The sequence below is a fragment of the Sus scrofa genome, chromosome 6 (genome assembly GCF_000003025.6).
Source record: "Sus scrofa isolate TJ Tabasco breed Duroc chromosome 6, Sscrofa11.1, whole genome shotgun sequence".
In the NCBI taxonomy this organism is placed as follows: domain Eukaryota; kingdom Metazoa; phylum Chordata; class Mammalia; order Artiodactyla; family Suidae; genus Sus; species Sus scrofa.
The window spans coordinates 129,324,565-129,343,268 of NC_010448.4; the positions used below are offsets into that span (position 1 = coordinate 129,324,565).

The 18,704-nt window shown below is 39.5% G+C and overlaps 1 protein-coding gene across 1 annotated transcript; it reads right to left on the bottom strand.

Annotated features, from left to right (window-relative positions):
* On the bottom strand, positions 5,173–18,439 carry DNASE2B (deoxyribonuclease 2 beta). Its single transcript, XM_021097612.1, is given in 8 exon segments — positions 5,173–5,652; positions 7,617–7,643; positions 7,646–7,810; positions 9,403–9,544; positions 15,909–16,078; positions 18,171–18,233; positions 18,236–18,290; positions 18,395–18,439. Coding segments are annotated over 8 exon segments (1,017 nt in total). The 3' UTR covers positions 5,173–5,302.

The window sequence follows — 18,704 nt, forward strand, 5'->3', positions numbered from 1 at the left end:
TCCTTTTCCCTTAATGCTGAGGGCCATGGGGATGAGAAGAGACCAGCCATGTGTATATCTGGAGAAAAGATAGCAGAACCAGCACCTGCATGACTTTGAGGTGGGGTTGAATTTGGTGATTTTGAGGAATAGGAAGAATGGCAATATGTGAAGTGTATTGAGTAGGTGGGAGAGCAGTTGAACAGAGGCTGGAAAGGAAGCACTGGGTAGATTATGTAGAGCTCACTGGTATGGCAAAGATTTAGACAACATAGTTTGTACTTTTTTTTTTTTTTTTTTTTTGGGCTGCAAACACAACCTGTGAAAGTTCCTGGGCCAGGGATCAAACCTACACCACAGCAGAGACCCAAGCCACTGCAGTAACAACAACAGCTCCTTAACTCACTATAACACAAGAGAACTCCAATTTGTACTCAATTTGAGCTGAGTGTGTTCACTCTATTTTCCTTCTTTTCTTTTCTTTTTAGGGCTGTACCTGCAGCATATGGAGGTTCCCAGGCTAGGGGTCAAATTGGAGCTGTAGCTGCTGGCCCACACCACAACCATAGCAACGGGATCTGAGCCACATCTGTGACCTACATCACAGCTCACAGCAACGCCAGATCCTTAACCTACTGAGTGAGGCCAGGGTTCGAACCTGCATCCTCATGGATGCTGGTCAGATTAGTTAACCTCTGAGCCATGACAGGAACTCCTGTTCACTCTATTTTCTATTCCTTTATTCTACCTCTGCCTCTGGATGTCATGTAGAACAAGGAGGGTCTTGTGGACCCTCCTCCTTAGAATAGTCTTTTATATATTTGAAGATATGTATCCTGTCCCCAGTGAACCTTTTTTGTAATAGATGTTTCCATTTCTTTCTACTGTTCCCTATTCTCTCTCAGAAGCGATCTTTATTCTGGCCAATTTCTTCCATATATCCTCCACTCTAAAGATGTTACCTAGGCCACTAACATAAGATAGAGTATGCTTATTTCCTTACTCTTTCATATTAGAACATATATGTTCTATCCATAGATCTCAGTATTTTATCTTCTTTTTTTCTCTTTTTTTTCCAGCTGGTCACACTGTTTAGTCATACCGAGTTTTCTGCCAAAATCCCTGAATCATTTTCTACATCATCTACTATTAAATTATATTTCCCTTCAACCTATACTTCTATGATGGCCATTGGCAGGTTTTGTTGTTGTTGATTTTGGATTCAAGGGAAGATCCTTATGTTTATCTTTATTATATTTAGTATTTTTTAATTTTAATATATTATACCAGCCTTTCAAGATTCCTTGGGAAGAAATTTCATCATCTGCTAGGTCTACTTTATTTTATCTGCTTGTCATATACAAATTTAATAAATGTATTTTCTGGATACTCACCAAAGTAATCTAAAAATGTTTATGGAATAAGGCTAAGGACAGACTCAAGTATAAGATCTTTAAGGGCAGAGACTATCTGTCTTGTTCATTGAGTTCCTTTTGCCCATCACAGTGTCCAGTACAGAGTACATTTGATGGATTAAATTAGAAAAAGTGCTCAGGCTCTTTGGTATGATACCAAGAACCTCCTTTTACATTGGCACAAATCCACCTTGACCATCCTTTGAATAATGTATAAATTCTTTGGACTGTATTCACATTCACCCAATATTATCATCTTGACCATGGGGTATCAAGAGAGACCTTTGTTGTTACTGCCCAAAGATTCTCTACCTACTAGAATTTTATGACCCATCAGATCATAAAACTCTTGTTCTACTTGAACAAGAGTTATGATCTCATAACTCTTGTCCAAGTAGAACTAAGGCAGTCAGGGATGCTTGACTCATAGGAAACCTGGTTTGCCTCTGACACTCATGGTCATTTTCTAAGTGTTTACAGTTTGGGCCTTTAAAGGGTCATTCTAAGAGATTACATTTGAGATCATACCTTCCTTTCAGTTTTGGAAATGAAGATGATCCTGGTCTGTCTTCCATGTTTCCTCAAAGATCTCTGGTCTTGCAGTAATTTTTGCTGTCGTTTATTGGGCCTGGAAACATAAACTCATTGTAGAGAGCTGTGTTCTCTCTTAAAATTGCTTTGTAGAAGACTTGATTTAGTTATCCCTGACCATTTTACCCCTACCTTCTCAGTTTGAATACCATTTGTCTTCACTGAAAAGACAAATAAAATAGACAAAGGGGTTTTTTTTTGCATTTATTAACTTTTATGTTCTAATGTAATACTGATGCAATATAAGTATAAAACATTTTTTTGTTAAATTTAGCTTTTTCTTTTTCTTCTTTTTTTTTTTTTTTTTTGGCCACACATTGTGGCCACAAGGGAACTTCCAGTCTTAACCTCTTTTGCAACAAGTAGCCATTACTGTTTCATGTAAATCTGCATATGGATTGGTGCAATTCTTTTTTTTCTTCCTTGTTCATTGCCCTTTTTCTCCTATGTTTTGTATGAACCTGTTGAGAAAGCTAATTGTATAATTACACTGCTTTCTCTCTTTCTTCCTGATAGAGAAATCACATAGTCAGAGTATAGGTCTTTTGTCTCTTTAGGTAGGTTTATTCCTAGGTATTTTATTCTTTTGAAGCAGTGGTAAATGGGACTATTTCCCTAATTTCTTTTTCTGATCTTTCATTGTTGGTATATAGAAATGCAGTCATTTTCTGTGTATTAATTTTGTATCCTGTGTGCACCTTTCAAGAGTGGAATCTCTGTTTCCCCAGTCCTGTGGTGAGCCTGTGCACAAGCTCTGCTGGCCCTCAATGCTCTGGGGACTCCTCCTCCAATGCCAGATTCCCAGGCATGGGGACCTGATGTGGGGCTCAGAACTCTCATTACCATGGGTGAGTCTTTGTGATATAGTTACTTTCCAGTCTGTGGGCCGCCAACCTGGCAAGAATGGGGTAGCTTATAGTGAGATCACCCCTCCTACTGTCTCAATGTGTCTTCTCTGTCTTTTGGAGTAGAATATCTTTTTTGGTAGTTTCCAGCCTATTTCGTTGAAGGTTGTTCAGCAGTTGGTTGTAATTTTGTTGTTTTCATGAGAGAAGTTAAGCTCCAGTCCTTCCACTCCACCATCCTAATCTCCCTGATCTTCTTCATTTTTACAGTCAGAATTTCTTACTTTTATTTATTTATTTATTTATTTAGTCTTTTGTCTTTTTAGGGGTGCACCTGTGGCATATGGAGGTTCCCAGGCTCAGGGTCCAATCGGAGCTGTTGCTACTGGCCTATGTCAGAGCCACAGCAATGCCAGATCCGAGCTGCGTCTGTGACGTACACCACAGCTCACAATGACGCCAGATCCTTAACCCACTGAGCAAGGCCAGGGATCGAACCTGCCACCTCATGGTTCCTAGTTGGATTCATTTCCACTGCGCCGCAACAGGAACTCCAGAATTTCTTACTTTTAAATTTGTGTTATCTGATTTATTGGAATTATTTATTCTTAGATGCTCTCTGCAAGGCTAAAATGTATTTTTTCAAAACTGTATTTTCAAGCATGTAAGCTACTTTGTCTTGCTCCTGATAGGAAGACAAACAGCTTTTTCTCTATTTCCACTGAACCAGTGCCATTATGTCTCATGAATTTTGGTTGATTAAGACATCAAGATATGTATTATCCCATATCAGATAATTTTTAAAAACTTTTCTCTTGAAAAAGAAGTTAAGAGAATAGTCTTAGTTCTTACTGTTGTGCAATGGGTTAAGACTCTGACTGCAGTGGCTCAGGTTGCTCTGGAGGCTGGGTTCAATCTCAGGCGTGGGTTTGGTCTCCAGCCCATTACAGTGGGTAGAGGATTCAGCTTTGCTGCAGCTGCGGTCTAGTTCACTGCTGGAGCTCGGATTCAACCCCTGTCCCAGCAACTTCCATATGCCATGGGTGCAGCCATTAAAAAAATAAGAGAGCAAGCATAGACTTAGAGGTCAGATAGACCTCTGTAACACTGGACAGGTTATTGAAACTCTGTAGACCTAAGTCTCCTTGTCAGTAAAATAAGGATTATAACAGTTCCTGCTGTATAGCACTGTTGTGAAGATCAAGTAAGAAAATGTGGGTTGACTTTTCACTATGTAGTAAATGCTCAGTAGGTGCTAGCTTTAGTTATTTTTGTGATTACTTTTATTAGATTGTAAACTTCTTCAAATTAGGAGCCATAGTTCAAATTTTATGAAGCAATTAGTACTTACTACAAAGTTATTATTATTCATTTTATAGTAGTTATATTTGGTGATAAGAATTCCAGGAAGTGAAATGTACTGGAATTTAGACTATTGAGAGTTGATTCCTGTTCCTTTATGTTACACTTCTTTATTTTCCCCAAGTTGGTGTGTTATTTCTTTCTCCTAATCTGACTTAATTTCTCCTTTTTGAAAAATATTACTCACTTATAAAATTTCTTTTGTCTTTTCTCACTATGAATGGTGGGATTCAGATTCACAGTCCACCAGTATCTTTAAGTGTTACCTATATCAGGCTCTGTGCTAGGTGCTTGAATATACCTAGATTATATCTCCATTTCAAGTGAATGGCCCAAGATCATACAATCAGTAAGTAGTAGCTGCAAAAATGACCATTAGACTTAACCATAAACCACTGAAAACAACTCTAAGAGAAATATGACTAAGTAGTTTGATATACAGACAGAAATGGTTTTTTTCGGAGTTCCCGTCATGGCTCAGTGATTAACGAACCTGGTTAGTATTCATGAGAATGTGATTTTGATCCCTGGCCTTGCTCAGTGGGTTAAGGATATGGCGTTGCCATGAGCTGTGGTGTACGTCACAGACGAGGCTCAGATCCCGCGATGCTGTGGCTGTGGCGTAGGCCAGCAGCTACAGGTCTGATTCAACCCCTAGCTTGGGAACCTCCATATGCCATAGGTGCGGCCCTAAAAAGACAAAAGACAAATGGAAAAAAAGAAGGAAAGAAAGAAAGAAAGGAAGGAAGGAAGGAAGGAAGGAAGGAAGAAAGTAAGTTTTTTCTTCAAAAAGAGCTTAGGGATTCTTTGAGAAGATGAAATTAATCTAGGAGATGGCTAGTCAATCCATAAACAATTGAGAACTGACTAATCTGGAATAAAGTTTTTTCTCATTTAAGTTATATGTAATTGTTTATGTTTATGGCTCATAAATGCAAAGTAGGTAAATTGTCACTAACTTAAAGATAAAATAGCAAGCATGGGAGAAAAAGCATTTTATTTGATGATATGTGGACTATAAGTAAACTCACAGACTTTTAATGTGTAAGGAGTGGATCTAGTAGAAGAAGACCCATTATCAATGTTGAAAATGATAGCACATATGTCCTTTCACCAACCCGAGCTACAATTCTCATAATACAAAACTAATCCTTGAAATGCATGGTAAATATGCCGATTCTGGGTACAAATGAATCCTCCACTTCTGAAGGCTTGGTATGGGCTCCTATTTAGGTCTCCAATACATGTCCAGTGATTTTTGGTGCCCTTTTGGGAAATACACCATTTGGCATGATCCTGATAAGAACTGAAATAAGATTGTCTGGATATCTTAATTGCTTTGATATTGTAGACATGGTAAGGAAGGGAGCAGTTTGAAGGAAGCTCTTGTCTCTTTCGCTGCCAGGTTTCTGTTAGTAAGTGTGTCTTCAACCGTTGAGCCATCCAGGCTGCAAAGATGTCTAGAGTTTATAAAAGAGAAAAATAGTGAGGTTAGTATTTATTCTTAGATAAATCCCTGATAATGTTCCCAGGAATAGAATCATCATTCATCCCTGATATGTGAGTGTCACAAGCACAGTAATAACAACATGATGAGAGAGTGGATGGGAGAACATTCTGAAATGCAAAAAAAGTATCATTTTTACTAATATGATATTGGTATCTGAAAACCAAATTTGTCTTCTGTTCCACACAAACAAGCGAGCAATATATGTTTCTGTCTTAAAAAGACTTTTGGAAAGAATAAGGCTAGAGAAGTAACCAGAGACCTGCTTCTAGAGATCTTTATAAACCATGAAAAAGTGTTTGAATTTTCCTGAATTCGTGGGGGATTTTTAAAAGAGTGCTTGTTAGTGGGGAATTAACAGAAACTGATGTACGATCATAATATCAGTTGAGAGAAGCAATGTGCAGGATAAATTGGAGAGAGGGAAAACACAAGGTTGTCACAACAACTGTGATAAGAAACACGAGTGTAGACTACGGCCATGGCAGAAGGTTTAGAGAGGGTTAGATAAGGTAAGATGAATGTGAGAGTTATTAAGGACCTGGAACTGATTGTATTTGATGATTTGATAAGGGGGGTGATAAAAAAGAGGGATTGAGAATTCATAGGTGACTATGCAGAATATGAGAAATAGAGTAGACAAGTTAGGGGATAATGATGAGATGAGTGTGGCATGTTGAATTTTGTGTAGCTGTGCAAGTGTGAAATGCTCCACTTGCTGCTGAGTGCATCTGTTAGTACAGAGGTCTTGGGTAGAGATCTAGACTTGAGAAGCCCCTGAGGGCTTGCTGGAATTGCCAAGCATGAATATGTAAATGAGATAAGGATGAAGAGAGGACCACATGGTAACTTGGTCACATAAGGAGTATGCAGAGGAGAAGGACCTGGCGGAAGAGACTTATAGGAAATGGGAGGAAGACCAAAAGTCTGAATATACCCCCAAATCAGAGAGGGAATGTTTCAGAAAGGAAAGGGTTCTAACCATGCCAAATTCTGCAGAAGCTATTTCTGTTCTGTTAATTTTGGATCTCTAGTGCCTAACACAGAGCTTGGCAAGTAGTAGGCATTCAGTGAAATTTATTTAGTATTAAAGGAAGGAAGGAAGCAAGCAAGCAAGGAAGGAAAACGGCAAGGTCAATTAAGACAGGCATTGGTAACTGGGGTGAGATTGTAGTGTTTACAGACAGAGAAGCAAGACTAGTCAAGAAGCAGTGAGTAAGTAAAGACCCTGAAGAGTTTTCTAAAAATATCTTGAGAAGAAAAGCAAAAACAGAGATATAGGGAATCTAGAATTAAGGAGAGTTTTAAAGAATGTTTGTATTCTAAGGGGCTTGTATAGCTGAAGTAGAAGAGGGAGAACCGGTCTATTGAGTGACTGAATCAAAGTATTGAGGCGAGGATGTGCTCCAGGACACAGGGTGCACTGCTTCTGTTGGAATGAGAGGGCACTGGTAAAAAGGAATGAAAATAGATAAAGACTATTGAGGGTGGGTATGCTCTTGAAGTGGTTTCTTCCGGTGATCTCTATTCTCTCTGTGAAGGAAAATGTCAAAATCAGAGTGAGGAGGCAAGGTAATGTAAAGGACTTGAGAGTAAGGAAGGCTTAAGATAACAGCTTAGGGAATGAAAGAAAATGGAGATTGTTGTGGTTCTGTGCCCAATACGGGCTGCAGACTGTGAGTTTCACTGACTCCTGGCTGGATGGGTTTGAGATACTTTTGTGGTTGAATCAGCAACCCTTCCATTCAAGTGGAGCTGGTGAAAGTTTGAAGGGAGACCTCCCTTCTCCCTTTTCTTTCTTTGTCTTTCCTTCGTTTCTGCTTTGGTTCCCATGAATAATCAGAAGTTTTTCTCTTTGCAACCCAAAGGAGTCCAATAGCAGTGTTATAGCATATTGTTTGATGATGTTGCTCATACCATCAAGAAAAAAATCAGACTTTGCAAATGGAGGAAGTTTTGTCCCTGGGCTGACTGAAGTGTGGTAAAGTGCCGGCTGGGGATCTCTGATGATCTGACCTGGCACACAGCTGGGCATGTGAACCAGCTCCTGGTGAAAGGTGACTGGATGGAACAGCCATAAACGTTTGGGTTGCAGACCAAGAGCTGAGAACCTGAATCAAGAAACACGAAAGAAAAGTTGAGAATTAAAACACAAATGGAAATACTTATTGATATTTAGATCTTGTGAATTAAAAACCAAACCAAACAAAAAATAAAAATAAAAGTATTCCCTCTTTAAGCCAATAGCCTTCAAATAACTTCTGGTTAAAATAGTTGACACCTATTAAGCACGCCTTAACTTTCCAGACATTGTTACTTGGATTTACAATTTAATCCTAAGAATAACCTTACTATTAGATAAGTTCTTTATCTTGATCTTCATTTTATAGATGAAATTAATGGAGAATTTATGTCACATGCCCAGGTATAAAGTTTATAACTGATGGAGTTGGGATTCAAACCCAGCAGTCAGGCCTTGGAGGCCATGTACTTTTTCTCTCCTGTGTGTACATATACAAAGTAAAGTTCTCCCATGTACTGATCATCCAGTTCTAAGAATGATCAATCATCAGCATGCATACCTAATCTCTATGCTGTTAAGCCCTCTAGCATTACAGGGACTCAACTAGTTAGACCAGGGCTAATTGTGTGAGAGTCTCAGTAAGCCTTTCCTTAAGATGGACATTTGATGAAAAACATATGTGAAACCTCCTATATCCAGAGGTAAATCATTCTTCACTATTTAATAGCTTTCTCAGTAAAAGCAATTGGTAAAACAATCACTACTTCTCCACCCCCACCATAGTTTTCCAAATCCAAGTATTGTTGCCATTTGAGCTTGAGATCTTAAGGAAGATTATTTGGCTTATGCCTGAAAGTCATGCTGGAGGCCTATAGCATTGTGGTCTGCACAATTAAAAAAAATAAATAATATTGAGACCATATTTTAAAATTGGAAGTTATCTCTCTTTCTCCCTCCTTTTCTTCTCTAACATCTTCCCCTAGATTCTGCTTCTTCTAAAAAATATGGAGATGTAGGTCCGCATTCCCACAGAGGCACATGGGATGGAGCTGAAACTTTGAGGGAAACTAGGGGAAAGTAAACACGTCGGTTTCCAACTGTTCCCACTGCCCATGCGGTGTCCATCTGCTTCACCCGTTTCTGTTACCTGCCTGGTCCTTGGAGACATTTGAAAACTACTGCCTTGACCAAGTTCAAAGACTTCATTGGTTGATCAGAAACCAAGTCCAGTAGGTGAGTCTGCTCAAGACCTCACCATGGCAAGGCCAATATTAGAATCTAGGTATCAGGAGTTCCCGTCGTGGCGCAGTGTTAACGAATCCGACTAGGAACCATGAGGTTCGGGGTTCAGTCCCTGCCCTTGCTCAGTGGGTTAAGGATCCGGCGTTGCCGTGAGCTGTGGTGTAGGTTGCAGACGCGGCTCGGATCCCGCGTTGCTGTGGCTCTGTGTAGGCCAGTGGCTACAGCTCCGATTCAACCCCTAGCCTGGGAACTCCATATGCCGTGGGAGCGGCCCAAAGAAATAGCAAAAAAAAAAAGACAAAAAAAGAATCTAGGTATCGGATGGTTTATGAATAGGGAAGCAAATGAATGATAAATCATTAATACATTTCCCAAATCCCTCCTTCAATACCGCTCTCTCTCTCTCTTTTGTTTTTTTTAAACACACTCTGAAGTTACCTATTGCTTCATACTGGTTATACTTGAAAGTTATACAGATGCCAGTTTGTCCATTTCGTTTCCCTGTGGGTGGATAATCATAGCCTTCTTCAGGAATTGGAGGAAACTGGGGAATGGAATGAATCAGCCAGAATCCTGGACTCTATTCACAGCAGTAAACCTACCAAAGATATAGTTAAAACCAGTAAATTAGAAAAACTCCTTTAAAAAAAAGAGCTCAAAGCTATAACATTTAAGCCCTTTATACTCAGGCTAATGTTTATCAGGCTAATACCACGAGATCCTGCTTGTTTTTTCAAAGATTCAAAACCAGTGCAGTACACACCACATGCCCCATTACTGATATAGCCACACAGCAAAAGGGAGCCAGGGCAGCCACCCTGTGAAAATCAAGAGAAATTCATGTTGAAACTACAAGGAAAATTGTTTTGCAGAATCAATTGCTAATGGAATTTGACCCGTTAAATTATATAGTACCTGCAAGCTTCATAATGTCTTACTGCTAAGCAACTAAGCTATTTAAAAGGCAGCTGGAAAAAAGTTGAAAGAAAAATATCAAATGAAGATATGTACTTGCAGTATTGTGAAAACTGATGCTATTATGGCAAAAGTCACCCAATTCCAAAGCAGGAGAAAGAAGAAAGCCATGTTCTAAAGCATCCCAGTTAACTGTGTTTTGTAAAAATCTCTAGAGCAAAATAACATGAAAGCCAGAAAGGAAGAAAAAAGATTTTTCATCGTCTTGTGACATGGCACAAAGAACCCCACCCAACAGGCATCTATGACTATTTTCTGTGTTTATAATTATATCAGGATGGATTTTTGGTATGCTAACAACTTTCCCAGTTTGCATGTGACCATGCAGACATAAAGTTCAGTCATGTTTGCCTTAGTGTTAGAGTAGAAACCAAATGCGTGCCAGCTATTTCTTTTTTAAAGAACACACTTTAGAAAGCACACTATTGCTTCCTCAGTGGATATAGAATCAATATCTGTGATAAGATGGAAATATTCAAAGTTTCAGTTGCCTGACAGACTGGATATCTTCAGGGCTGTCTTCTACCCAGATGAGTATGCTGTTTGTCTGAAATCCTAACTTCCTGGTACAAATGCCAGAGAATGTCAGGCACCTGTTGGCAACCTCCCCATACTTCTGGTCCACTCCTTTCCAGTCTTTTTCCAAACCTTATATCAGCTAAACAGAGTGGAGTAGAATAGTGGGGAATTGGTGAAGGAGAGTTAGAGAATGTGGCATATTTAAATGTTGGGTTCCATGTAAATAGGACCATCAGGAAGGAGGGCAACTTAGCTAAACGAAAAGCTTTCTATGCTGATGACATTGGCAGCCATTACAAATATATTCTTAATCAGAGATGCAACTGACGGCAAATCTAGCCTGTAGATACATAACATGATGCTTGCAAGCATTTTAAAACTTTGAGGATTTCCATCATGGCTCAGTGGTTAATGAATCCAAATAGGAACTGTGAGGTTTCAGGTTCGATCCTGGCCTCGCTCAGTGGGTTAAGAATTCAGCATTGGCTGTGAACTGTGGTGTAGGCGCAGACGAGGTTACATCTGGCGTTGTGTGGCTCTGGTATAGGTGGCGGCATAGCTGATTAGACTCTAGTCGGGAACCTCCATAGCGCAGGTGCGGCCCTAGAAAAACAAAACAAAATAAATAAATAATAAAAACTTTGGATTCATTGCCAACACTTTAAATTGGGGAGATTTCCACAAACACTAGTTTTCAACATCTCCAAAAAATTGTATTCCATAGCAAGCTGATGGTGACTACTGCTCCTTTAGATCAAGGATACACTCCAGTTCTCTAGTTACTTCCAGTTCAGCCTCCTGGGCTTGCTGACATCACTTGCATGCCCCTGAAGGCATTGGGTTTGGAACATTCTGAAGAGACTAGTTGCCATGGAAATTATTCATGTATTAGTTGAAAAAAGTTTAAAATAGTCATTACAATATTTATAAAAAATTTCAAATATATATTACAGAAAAGTAGAGGATTCCCTGGGCCTAGCAGTTAAGGACTGGTATTGTCATTGCTGTTGCTGTTTGATCCCTGGCCCAGGAACTCCAATGCCACAGGTGTGGCAAAAAAAAAAAAGAAAAGAAAAGTAGAAGGTATAAGTGTGATTATTCATGAATATTAGGATTACAGATTTTTGAAATCATTGTGAATTTTTCAATGATACATGTACATGTATGTAGTTATAAATAGGAAAATACAAAATTACTGATAAAAAGTATATATTAATTAATAACAAAAATATTAGTATAAAATTTAAAATACTTTTTCAATGTTTATTTCAATGGAACTTTATACAAAAGAGAGTGAATTTTACTCTATGCAAAAAATCTCTATAAACTGACTAAAATGGGTGTACAAACACAACACACATACACACAATGCTGGCTGCTATTCCCAGTAATTAGACTTGGATTTCTGCTTTTTTTTTTTTCTTAGGGCTGCACCTGCAGCATATGAGCTCCAGGCTAGGGGTCAAATCAGAGCTGTAGCTCCCGGCCACAGCAACACAGGAATCTGAGCCGCATCTGTGACCTAATCATAGCTCACAGCATGCCAGATCCTTAACCCACTGAGCAAGGGTAAGGGATCTAACCTGCTCTCATGAATGCTAGTCAGATTTTAACCACCAAGCCATTGAGGGAACTCCTTGGATTCTGCTTTAAATATAAATTAAAAAAAACATTAAGAGATAAATAGAATTTGTGAAAGATATTGTGATTCATATTTATCATCATAACCTGTGATACAGAAATCACTCATCTGATAACTCAAACCATTAAAAGAAAATCTTAGTGTGGAATATTAAGACTATCAAGATGGAATGTTTAAGAAATCTTGATTCCAGTAGGAAGAATAAGAGCCTTTGTCATACCTTTGGTGTGTCCAACTTTCTGCTGTAATTCTTAGATTTAGGACTCCATAGTGATATTAGATAGGCTGTCGTTATTCTGCAAGAACACATTTTAGGTTATAATGGCAATAAATCTTTCCTCCTAATGGTCACAACATTTCTACCGCTCCAGCCTGCAATACAGAACTTTCATTTATACACATGAGAAGTCATTCATTTCCCTAATAGCAGCTTTCCCATTGAGATATATCTATGACATGCAAGACAGGGACAGGTAGTCCATTCTCAACTGCAATGGTTTTGTCTTATGTGACAGGAGCCCTATGATGTGATGTGATTGAGGGCAGTATTCCTATTCTCTCCATTGTTTTGGACCTGTGTTGTTGATTGGCAACTAGTGTATAATAAAGCAAGTACTTAAATATTTTGTTCAGAAATGAAGTAGGACAACCAGCCAAGGATTATACCTAGGTTTTTTTCCATTGATATTATAGGCACAATGTGGACCTGGCTGTCAGGGTCTGATTTCCTCTGCTACTCTGTGCTTGAACACTTGGTCACAGCTTCCTGTTAATCAGGATTCCTCATTCTTGCTTCTCTACCTCCCTAACGGGGAAGATTTATTCAATATATTCTCAGGGTCACTTCACCTTTCCAACTGGACATTTCCTACTTAGAAAAGGGTGGAAATTGAATGCGTGATATGGATTCCTTTGTAAGGCAAAATACCAGTAAATTCTCCAAACAGTTGGCCAAATCTCTGAGACAAATGAAGCTATTATTTGGATAGATCTCTTTGTCAGGTTTTGGAAACTTGCTTATATTTGTTCTCTGTCATTCCATTTCATTTGTCATATGATGCAGTGACTTTTATTGGAGCCAATAATGCGATATCAAAAAGTCTCAGTGACATAATTAAAAGCAGGATGGGAAACCCTATCTCCTTCAAAAGGGTTCTTGTTTTTCTCTCAGAAAAAAAGTATAACTGACTCTCTTATAGTTACTTCATTATTGATATAATCTAAAAATTTTTTTAAGGCAAATGTAGTCTGGTAGCTTTGGCTACAATGTTTCAGAATATTCAAGAAAGTAAGCTATTTCTTACCTGCATTTTCCACAATTGATCATGCTACATTGCCATTCCATATTTACTAGAGAAGTGACAGTTATTCTGTGAACCTGCAAGGAATGCAGTAACGAGGCCACTGTGTGCTTTGGGGTAAGTATAGGGCTCAGGGAAGATTTGGTAAGGAATTTTACTTTCTAATAGATAGTTTATCATTCTAACCAGAGGCTTGTAATGGCCAGCCAAGGTTAAATGGGATGAAGCTCTAGTGAAGAGCAGCTCTCTGGTAAAGGGGCAAGATCATGAACTTAAGAAGGCAGATGGGAGTTCCTGTAGCTGGCTCAGTAGTAATGAACCCAACTAGGATCCATGAGCAAGGGTTCAATCCCTGATCCCGCTCAGTGGGTTAAGGATCTGGCGTTGCCGTGAGCTGTGGTTGGTTGCAGATGTGGCTGGATCCGTGTTGCTGTGTCTGTGGTGTAGGCCTGCAACTACAGCTCTGATTCAACCTAGCCTGAGAACCTCCATATGCCACAGGTGCGCCCTAAAAATAATAATAATAATATATAATAAATAAATAAATAAAGAACAGGCAGATCTAAAGTTGTGCCTCTGGACATCTTTATTCCTTTAACACATATGCTTTATTATTTTAACTACTGGATGTTGACAAGAAGGGTACGGTCTCTCCCCCCTGTCCAGCAGGAATATAGTCAGGCAAGTATAGGCAACTGCAATAGTTTTAAAAGTGTTATTATGAAGCACATGGAGGTTCTTATTTACAAAGGCAAAGGAAGACAAATATTCCCAACATAATCCAGATATTGGCTTAACTTGAATCTGAGATTTAATCCAGTTGGTCTGATCTTGCATTCTACTCTTTGTTAGAAGTTCAATTCCAGGTAGAGATGAGGAGGTTATGTTCTCATGGCCACTTCTGGCACATAGTTCCAGCTTTCAAAGAACCTCTATTATTTGGATATCTATCACCCACTATTATTGTTCTTCTTTTGGCTCCAAGCCAGTCAGATGGAAAGCCACCCTTTTATTGTCATTTTCTTCCCAGAATCCATAACTCAAGGCATTGTGTGTGGCAGGTTTTACTTGAAGGTATGAAACATTGATGGTTTATATACCAGCTGAGCTGCCTCCAGTCTCCCTCTGTTTTGTACACTTTTTAACTCCTAGGTCCCATCTACACCTTTTTTATTTTTCAGGGCAGTTTAGCTCTCTTGCTCTCCTAGGCCCTGTGGCTACTTTGCACTTCCCAAAAATTGCTGTTATTATAGTCTGCCACGCTAAGACCCATCTTCTCCAACCAAGGGAAATGGCAGAGACTTTGCAGTGTTGCTCTTTCCTTTCTCTTCCTGGGCAGTCTGTAATGGGAAAGGAACAGTGTGTTATTTTCTCACTGATGGGTTATACCCCAGCTTTCCATCCCCAGCTTCAGAAAGCAGAAACAGCTGCAGGTACTTTTGATTTTACATAATAATCTATTAAATCAAAACAGGGCTGTTGCTGAGATTGAAGAATTTTTAAAAAGCCCTTAGGACAGTGTTCTGAACGTCACATGTAATCAAACAGCCTACAAATAAATTTTGACTTTGTAATGTGGCTCTGAAGGCCAGTCTTAATGGCAGGTGAAGAAAGTTAATATTAGCACACATGTGACCATGGTAAATACTCCATAGACATTTGCAGCAGTGCTAGAGTCTGAATCAGAATTTCTTGTGGATTAAGTTAGTTGACATGTAAGGCCCGGCACACTGTAAGTGCTGAGTTATTTTATATGTTTACTTCTCTACAAATTATTGTTAGGAAATACATACATGAGTATAACTGGATGTCAGTATTGTTCGACTTTATTTGTTACCCATGGTTAAAAAGCTGTATCTTGTCACTGAAAGCAGGTGGTGCCTGGAATGTTGGAAGACTGCCCACATTGAGCCCCAGGCCTACTATCTATGTTTCTTTGGCTGGTCAGCTCATCACCTGATAAAGTCCCAATAGTAGGTTAATCTCCATTCAGGCAGGTTAGTTCCAGGGCTTTGAGCTAGAACCTAGCTCTCAATCTACTGTTTTGAAAATGATTAATTAAAAGGAAGACAAAATGGAACCCTTACTTTTCCCCACTAAACTCATTACTACTATGCCATAATTATGGCACGTTGATCACACATATATATTGCATTATAGTAGGAGAGGTTCATCTCGTTATTTCATTAAAGGGTTAAGATAGCAAGTACTGACCAATTGGCAGAGTTTGGCAACCAAAAGACTTCCATACATATTAGTTCACACCTTGCATAGTGATGCTGGACATGGTGCCAATATATCAGTAATTTGGCATTTCTGTAGAATCTGTTGACATATTCCCTAAGGTCTGGGTTGGATTGTTTCAGATTATGAGCTAGCTTAGTTCTAGTTGCTAGGATTAGGGGTTGGGTAGGTGCACAGTCAAAATTTTTGGAAGCGTTGAGTCTGTTTTATGCATTTTATATGATTCAAATCAGTGGTTTATATGATTCAAATCAGTAACATACCTCCGAGGCACATGCTTCATATAGCTGTTGTAATGTCCTTCCCAAAACACTGCTGGTGGTATTCATTAGTTTCTTACTCCTCTTCCAGCCTCTAGTTGTAGAGTCTAGGTATAGGTACTCTAAGCCAGTCTCTCTACCTTCCTTGTCTTGCCTTTTAGTAACTTTAAAAGGTAAACCTAACAAAGAATAATTTGATTACCAACATTTATTGACTGTTTCCCTGATGGCAGCCACTGTGTTAGCACTTAAATAATTATTTCACTTATGTTTCCAGTCTCAAGTCTAAGGAAAGGATTTGTCAGCTCTCTGCCTCTTTTTCTCATTTAGGTTGCTCTTTCCAGGACGGAAATGTAAACGCTGGACATGTTTCAAAGGCTGCTCAGCTCAGCTTCTTTCTGACTGATATTGATATAATATGTTCATTTATTTGTGAAATAATTTTATTTATCACCTTTGGGCTACCAGTGAAAGTTTTGTGAACTATCATTAAACTAATGCTATTAAACATTTTTTTCTGGGGCCATCTCCATTATATTGAATTCTGAATCTATTTCTAGCCAGACTCTATGCGAGTCTCGATAAACCTAAATGCAAAGATATGTCAGATTCCACTCTGGTTTTCTGAACTAAGTTTGTAAATTTTGCTTCAGATCTACTCATCTCCTGCTACTGGGACACACCCACCAGAAACAAAGCCGCACCTGAGTCTTTTTAAATGCTCCTCTCCCTATACCCTCAGCCCATCTATCACAATCTTTAGGGTGTTATTCTCATATTTCCATATCTTTATCTTGTCCTTCTTTTGTCACCTAACTGTGCAGAGTCCTCCTGGTCTCCATACTCTAACTGGTCCCATCCAGCTGGCTTACATCATGCAGTGGCTTGCTAATAGCAAATATCTTTACCAAGCCCCCGCTTGAAGTCCTTCAGTAGCTCCCTTTCCAGTCAGCTGAGACTGCAGCTCAGCACATGACCCTTCATGAGCGGTTCCTCTGTCTCTCTAGTCAGCCCTGCATTCCTACTTCTTCGAAGCACCAACATGCTGCTTGCTTCCAACTCTCTCCATTGCTTCTTGCCTCTGGACCTCTGATTGCTTCCTCCTCTTCCACCACCTCCTCCTCCTCTTTCTTCCTTCTCCTTCTTCTTGATGTGTCTGTGGCATGCAGAAGTTCCAGGCTAGGATCGAATTTGTGTACAGCAGCAATTGAGCTGCAGGAGTGATAATGAGATCCTTAACCACTGCACCACAAGAGACTCCCTATTACTTTTTTTTGGCTGAGATGCCTTGCATCTACTCTTTTCTTTTTTTTTTTTTTTTTTTGTTTTTAGGGCCGCACCTGCAGCATATGGAATTCCCAGCTAGGGGTCCAATCGAGCTATGGCTGCTGGCCTAGCCAGCCACAGCAACAACAGATCTTATCACTGAGCGAGGCCAGGATTGACCCGCACCTCACATTTCCTAGTTGGATTTGTTATCGCTGAGCCATGACGGGAACTCCTAACTCATTCTTGTTCTCAGAACTACTTCCCAGGAAATCTTGGCTATGTCTTCCTATGCTCCAATACCTTCCATACACCTGACCTGAGGATAGAAACATTTTGTTCATATCTGTATTTTCAAATCAACAAGTCTGGTGAGCAGTAACTGCTGAGAAGATGTATCTGTGTTCTACTGAAGTTTATGCAAAGCTTGATGCCAACCATGAAACAACCTAAACAACCTAATAAAGAGTAAAAATTGATCAAAGCTTTAGGAGAATCCACGAGATAGTGCAAGTCGTGTTTCATCTTTTTGACACGTAGAATACCATGACCTTCACCCACTCCAAGAGCCACCTCGCTGCCTAGTAACAAGGTAACCAACAGTGCTGATACCATCAAGCTCTCTTTCTCTTTCTCGTAAAGATAAGCTTAGGGTCAGGAAAAGTAATTTACTTCTCTCCTTTGTCAGTCTCTGAAAGGATCTTGGATGGGTTCTGTTAGGAAAGCCATATGCAATTACAGGAAATTGCACTAAGAGAAGCCTACCAACCTCTGTGCCACTGGCCTGCTTTGTGGAGAGCGGACTCAGACCCATGAAAGGGCTGCTCAGCTCTCTCAGAGAAAAGAAGCCTACCCTATCTGATATGTGCCCCATTTATACACTTTAACTTCCTTTTTTAAAGGGGAAAAGTGGGGTGGAATTCTCCACAGAACTTCATGGTGACCCAGTTAGCTACCAGTACTCACTTTCTATTTGCATTCACAAGCTTTCCATTTCATTTACCTACCAATCCACAGCTTCACCTTCTTCATTTCTGCATGATATTTTTGCCGCCTCCAGGACCCAAAGAGGCCAAGAAGAGCAAAGCCACGGTTTTTTAGAAGTCTTGCTGTCATTTTCTGTCACTTTATTCCATGCACAGCAGGAACTTTCCATGGATTGTGGAGTCTGAGTTTCAGATCTCTCTCAGACCATGCTGGTTCTGACGTTTGATTCCATTTGCCTCCGCTGTTCGCTGTTCAGGGATTTTCAGAATGGGATGATCCATGTAATTGTGTGATTCTGTCACAACAGGCCAGCGTGACTCTGAATGCCTTTGTGCCAAATTGTTGACTGGCTTGCAAAATCATGAAAAATTCTGGAAAGAAAAAGGGTATATAGTTAACTCTTTGGGGTGAACATATGTAGTATGAGATTGAGAGGACAGGAGAACTCTGTATTGATAAATAGATGTTGAAATAAATCTATTTCATGTGTTTTCCCTTATAATTGTCTTGCTCTGAGTGAGAGCAAGTGTTTGTAGTTCACACATG